This window comes from Bufo gargarizans, chromosome 9, assembly GCF_014858855.1.
Source record: "Bufo gargarizans isolate SCDJY-AF-19 chromosome 9, ASM1485885v1, whole genome shotgun sequence".
Classification (NCBI taxonomy): Eukaryota; Metazoa; Chordata; class Amphibia; order Anura; family Bufonidae; genus Bufo; species Bufo gargarizans.
The window spans coordinates 24,933,688-24,940,474 of NC_058088.1; the positions used below are offsets into that span (position 1 = coordinate 24,933,688).

General features: G+C 44.5%; 1 protein-coding gene across 5 annotated transcripts in view; it reads left to right on the forward strand.

Annotated features, from left to right (window-relative positions):
• Window positions 1-6,536, forward strand: part of SIPA1L3 (signal induced proliferation associated 1 like 3) — a 129,431-nt gene extending 122,895 nt beyond the window's left edge. For all 5 annotated transcript variants that reach the window (XM_044305305.1, XM_044305309.1, XM_044305306.1 and 2 more), the window contains 5 exons: window positions 1,114-1,303; window positions 1,546-1,689; window positions 1,883-2,003; window positions 3,409-3,490; window positions 4,183-6,536. In XM_044305305.1, coding sequence (XP_044161240.1) covers window positions 1,114-1,303; window positions 1,546-1,689; window positions 1,883-2,003; window positions 3,409-3,490; window positions 4,183-4,332 — 687 coding nt within the window. In that variant the 3' untranslated portion in view covers window positions 4,333-6,536. The remainder of the gene's footprint in view (window positions 1-1,113; window positions 1,304-1,545; window positions 1,690-1,882; window positions 2,004-3,408; window positions 3,491-4,182) is intronic.
• The last annotated feature ends 251 nt before the right edge of the window (window positions 6,537-6,787 follow it).

The window sequence follows — 6,787 nt, forward strand, 5'->3', positions numbered from 1 at the left end:
CGCACGCCGGCGCAGCGAGGGAGATGAGTCTGAGAATCGCTAACTCTGCCCTCCTGACCCTGACCGGCAGGTTTCTTTCCTATGAGAAAACAATGATTCCTTGTTTGGATAGTATTTTACATACGAGTGCTGCGTCCTCCAAGTGAGGTGGGTCTGGATGGGTGATTCACAACCTATTCTCCGGAGCTCCTTCCAAACACCTTCTTTAGATGCAATCAATCACTGTAGACCAGTGCTTCCCAACCAGTGTGCCTCCAGATGTTGCAAAACTACAACTCCCAACATGCCCGCACAGCCAAAGGCTGTCCAGGCATGCTGGGAGTTGTAGTTTTGCAACAGCTGGAGGCACACTGGTTGGTAAACACTGCTGTAGACCTTCTCTAGACTCCCAGATATAAGAATGGGACTCCCGACAGTGAAGCACCGCTAAATCACAGCCTTGCTGCCCAAGATTTATTTTACTTAGAAAGTAAAGGTTAAAAACATCATTTAAAGTAAGCATCATCGGGGGCTTTATAGCTGGCGTTCTCTCATTACCGTCTTTTAAATCCGCCCTATCTCCTCCCTCTGCTTTCAGGATATCAAATTTTAAATCCTAAACACTAAAATGAAAACAGAAGAAAAAAATCTTCGTAAAAGAATATCTGAAAAGACTGCCCGGGCGGTATTTAATTATCGCATGATTTATTTTTTTGCCGCCATTCTTGGGTTTCTTTCCTAAGCATAACAGGAACGAAACCTTGTCGGTGAGGAGGCGAGGTTAGAGAGTCTCATCAGACTTGCACGCTGGCAGTCGCTGCAAGGTTCGGCATGTCAGTACTGTGAAAGAGAGCAGTGACAGACCTGAAATCAGAGGGGCTGTCACCTCGGTGAGGACAGCATAGTACAGGTGACAAGTTCCCTTTAAAGGGGTTGTTCGAGGTCTCAGTATTAATAGCATGTCCTTCAGCCATCAGTGTTGTCATCTCGGACAATCCCTTTACATTTTACTCTAATCTATTCCTGTGTGTTCTTTCCGTGCACCTGACTTATTTTGTGGATTAGAGGATAATACTAGTAATGGCGCTGTGATGAGAATCCTGTATTTTTAATGCTCTCGCTTTGCTCCCTCAGTCACCTCAGAAAGCCTTGCAGAGAACCCTTTCTGACGAGAGTCTGTGCAGTGGACGCAGAGATGCAGGATTCGCCTGCTCCCCGTCAGTGGACTCTGCCCGAGGCAGTGACATCTTCTATAGCAACCCATATCCATCCAGTACTCTCCCTGTTCGCCGCCAGCACCAGCCGGGAATGCCTGAGAAATCTGGTAAGTAGAAAGAATTGTATCCGTAGACTTGTCTTTCTCCATGATACATTGTGTGCTAGAACAGATTTCTGCCGAGTACTGTTTTTATTATTTTTATTTTTTTATTATGCTTCTTTAAAACGTAGGACGTCTGCAATTCCCCATGGATGAGCCCTAAGAGGAGTAATAAACGATATAGGACATTTTAGTCCACATTAGTTGAGTAACCTTCCTGTAACATTATTGCTTTTCATTTTCCGCAGCCACCATCTTGTCTTCTGAGCTGTCACTTACAGAGATTCGGGATTCCAACTCCAGGCATGTAGAGCCAGGGATGATGCCGCTGCCAGACACTGCAGCAGGCCTAGAGTGGTCCAGTCTCGTCAGTGCAGCCAAAGCCTACGAAGGTAAGGATGGGTGTGAAGTGCCACAGGAGAGACTTGTCACGCCCGTGCTTTGAAGCTGGCCATAGACTCCAGATTTTTCTTTGGCGGAGCCGAACAGGACATCATTTTGATGGATTGGCACTATCACATGTCTGTGGCCAGTTGGATGTGTAAAAAGCATAAAATAAACCGGTCTTTTTTTTCCCCTTTACAGTGCAGAGAGCCACCTCCCTCTTCTCTCTGAATGAAGCTGCACTGAGTCCTGTGCAAAGTGGCGGCACAGCACACCTCAGCCTGGAGAGGCAGCACACGCCGCGCACCACTCCCACCTCAAGGTATAGACACACTACTATTACAGTCAGGCTACTTTCACACTGGCGTTTTGGTGTCCGTTTGTATAATCCGTTCAGGGCTCTCAGCAGCGCTCCAAAACGGATCAGTTTTGTCCTAATGCATTCTGAATGGGAAAGGATCCGCTCAGAATGCATCAGTTTGCCTCCGATCAGTCTCCATTCCACTCTGCTTGCAGCGTTTTGGTGTCCATCTGACAAAACTAAGCCAAATGGATCCGTCCTGACACACAATGTAAGTCAATGGGGACGGATCAGTTTTCACTGACACAATATAGCACAATTGAAAACGGATCCGTCCCCCTTTGACTTTCAATGGTGTTCAAGACGGATCCGTTTTGGCTATGTTAAAGATGATACAAACGGATGCATGCGGTTGTATTATCTGAACAGAAGCGTTTGTGCAGATCCATGACGGATCCGCACCAAACGCGAGTGTGAGAGTAGCCTCAGCCGTTTTTGTATGATAGGCTGAAACTCTATGATAATTAAAAGTCCATAAAACCCTGATGAAAAGTAAAACACAAATCGGTCTCGGCCTGAGATCGGATGTGCTCAACAGGGGAATGTATTAGGGTATGGCCACACATTCAGGTTTTTATGCAATTTTTTAATCGGCTGTAAACCAAAAAATGAGAGTATTAAGGGCAAATCCTTTTTTTTTGCAGACTCTTTTGGTTGTGACTTCAAAAACTGCATAAAAAAACCTGAACGTGTGTCGGTACCCTTACATTCAGTAGAATGACGGACATGTGATAAATGTGCCGGCTGAGCCCACCAAAACGAAAGCTGCTCTTTGTGAGTGACTGTCCGCTCTCATAGAGGGGGATGGGGCAAATGGGGTAACCCTCTATGTTCAAATAGGGTTGACTGCATGTAACAATATATTATAGCATTTTTCGCAAAATAAAAAATTACCGGTAGACAAAGAGTTGGCCAAATAATTTTTTTAAGAAAAACTCAAGGACTGTGAGATTTGTAAAGTTATAGTCCTTCAGCCATTGAATGGGTTGTCTCAACAGAGAGGACCTCTTGTAAAATGTGGTTCTGGAAGCCTCCTAACAAACAGCTGATTTTTCTAGGGGAAATGAAGTATTACATAATGGCCATTCATATAAATGGTCATCCATGTAATATAAGGACAGTTCGAGTCTGCCCTTAGATGAGGGTCCAGAGCGGCGCACCCCCGTCAATGATGTCCATGCACCCTTCACCTTGATTGCAAATAAAGCCGAGTATTCCTAATCATAGAGCAAATCACCAAGGAGTGAGCCTGATACATTCTCTCTCTTGACTCCTTTCGGCAATACGCCATATGTAGGTCAGCACGCTGAACAGTCCGGCCTTTCCTCCACGGCTTTCACTTAATTCTACGTTGTGTTCTTTCTAGTGATGAAGTGGCTCCTGACCTCACCGGGAAAGTTCTGCAGCTTGAGGTCATGTTGAAACAGCTTCACACAGATCTTCAAAAGGTAATGATGAGGCAGGACGCTGCGGCGGCTTTCCTTTAATGATGGTATCCCCCAATATCAATCAGCAGGGTCATTATCTGCCTCCTTCGGTAATTGCCTACTATAAAGCCTCACTTTTCACCATCAGCTTAGGGTTGCATTCATCCTCACATAGGCGGAGTGATGTCAACCCTAATGTTAGTTTGGCCAGTGTATACTTTATAATAGCATGGTAGACGACATTATTCCATACAAAGGTATACAGTAAAATGTATACTGTACAAGGCCTCATGCACATGACCATATACTGTATCCGTGTCCAATCCGCATTTTGGTGGATTGCACAGGGATCCAGTCATTTCTATGGGTCCACAAAAAAAAAGAGGTCAGCACTCGGATGTCTTCCATGTGCGGTCCGCATCCATGTGTCCTTTCCGCAAATTATACAGCTTGTCCTATTCTTGCCCATATTGTGGACAGGACTAGTCCTTTCTAGTGATGGGAGTGAGGAAAATGCAGATTGCACATATAAGGTATCCGTAGTTTGCAGATTGCAATACAGACACAGTCCGTAAAGAGGTCGATGGGGGACCTCCAAAGTGTCGGCTTTCATGCAAGTCAAACTTTAGGCACAAGAGAGTGTCATCGCTTTATATAGAAGCTGAATTTTCAGGTTTATCACTCTTCATCCATATTTATTTATTTTTCTGCAGGAGAAACTAGACAAAGAGGTGCTGCAGGCAGAAGTGGCGAATCTCCGACATAACAATCAGCGACTGCAGGCAGAATCGCACTCGGCCAGCGAGCAGCTGAGGAAATTTGCAGAGATCATTAATAATACTGTGGAGAAAAAGGATCCTTGAGGTCCAAGGAGGTGACTGAGCCTTCCATTGGGGGGGTACACAGAGCTCACGATATGGTACATCCCACCGCAGGAGGTGGTCTCTCCTCTTCAAGAGCCCTGCACTATAGGACTGGAGTTTTTTTTTTTTTTTTTTTTTTTTTTACTTTTATGATGGATGCACGTTTTCTCAGTTGTCACTTTTTGCATTAATGTTATTTTTATTTTTCTTCATGTACAGGAACATTTTCCTCCTTTGTAGATTTGTATAAATTAGAAAGCTGAGGAGCGAGAGGGGGGGGTGTATTTTCGGCCGTATCGCCTGCACAAGTTTCCGTCAGGAATTATGCAAAAATGGAAAGACTCTCAGGCAGGCGTAGGGCGAAATACCTTCTGGAAAGTAATGTTATATATATATATAAATATATTTAAATTGTATAGCAAAAAAAAGTTATATATGGGGAAAAGGTCTTTGGATGAACCCATAAGTAATGTTAAAGTTTCATACAGAGTTATTTTAATATGACGCCAGTCTGACTGGAAACAGGATCTTTCTGTGTATATTTTGTTAATATGACCTGTATATAAATCATCTCTTTTTGTTAATGGGAACAACTGACATCATTATAATTTACTAGTAATACCTTAAAGTCATCCCGTCACGGCACAGGTGGCCTTTAACCAGGAGCTTCTATAAAATGACGATAAAGGGGCTGTCCGGGACTGGAAAAAGTGTCTGCTTTCTTCCAAAAACAGCAACACACCTTCCCACAGGTTATGTGTGGTGTTGAAGCTCAGCCCCATGTATTATGTTTCATGTAAACCTAATAGCTATATGTGGGCAACCTTTCAGTTAACATTGGCCAAATGTTTGGGTTACCAGGGTGATGGACTATGTCTGCCCCTTGGCTAGTTTAGGGAGTCTATTCAGGGCAGAGCTTCAGGAAGGATTACTGTGTAAGAGTTCCTGTGGACCAGGTCTAAGTCTCCTCTGCCGCTGAGACTACAGCTGCCAAAGAGGCAACTCTTCTACCAGAGTCCCCCTGAAAGAAAGGGACCGGACATCTTGGAAGGTCCAGAACCAAGAAGACTGTGCAAGAATGTGTCCATAAGGTATTCGCTCGTTTATGGCGTAAGATACTTTACTGCTGTGGAAAGTATCTTGCGCCATAAACGACTGGCCATCCGTACTTAAAATCTGCATCGCTCAGTCTGGGAACTGCATAAAGATTTAACCGAATCAGGATAGGACTTCAGTGGAGCTGAGCTGCAATACCAGGCACAACCCATGGACAGGCTTTGGAATAAAGCAGCCATGTTTTTCTAATCCTGGACAACCCCTTTTAACCACAGCATACACACCTGGAGTTCAGGGCACAGTTGAGCATCCAGCTGAACTGGACAGTAGGGCTGTTCTTGCCAGTCCTATTCGAAATCGCTATCCTCACATAGCGCCGCCCTGCTGTCCAGTTTATCTATATAGGAAATGCAGCCCTGAATCCTGGTTTTGGAAGGCGCTATATAGTGGGTGCTCTCATACGTGTCCCGGTTCATAGTTCTTCTGTCTCGTGATGGTTACACGTAAATCAACTTGCAGAAATCTGCAAGCTTTGCAAGTTTACATGCAGATACCTTCTACACAATGTACATGCCTAATGTAAGAGTAAAGGAGATTATTTATACTTGAACTTTAGGATTTGCTTTTGCCATTGATTTTTCTATGTGTGATATCACAGGAAGCCTGAACACATTCTATTTTTCAGGTGAGATCTACACACACACACACACACACACACACACACACACAACTGACCGATCAGCCTGGAGTACGATGCACTTTCTCCTTCCAGTCGTCTTGAACTTTTCCCCAGTGTTTCATTCATCTAAGGCCCCAACCCTGTAGATAGTCTTCTTCATCACCAGCCATCCTCCCAACAGTCGGGTCTCGAGAACTGTTCATCATGCTTGATCAGCCATTTTGAACCTTTCACAGAGCTGCCATGTTGAACCTTAACTGTCTGCTCATCCTGAGAAGAGGGGTTGACCTTCGCTACTGGACCTCACCGACCTTCATGCCTTCTTGCCATGCACAGCTGTACGATATACTGTAATGTTGTGTGAAACGCATGATGGTTTGGACTCAATGGACTCAAATTATTTTCTAAATGAGGGCTGCCAGACTGAGAAGTTGTATACGGTTTTATTTGTATAAACTGATCTACGCTTTCCATGTTGTCGTCATTGAGTTCTGTCTTGGTGGATGGGGAAACAGGTCTTGATTGTCACTGTGCAGATTACGTCATTGTCAGCAGTTTGTAGTCGGTGCGACGTAGCATCAGATATAGAGGTATGCTAGGGCATATGCCAAAATAAATTTGCCGGAGGCCATCTTTAAATGATAAAAGTCAGGCTATCCGCGGACACCACTAAGGGGAGGTAAAGGCATGTTCCAACAGGTCTAATTGCATAAGCTATAT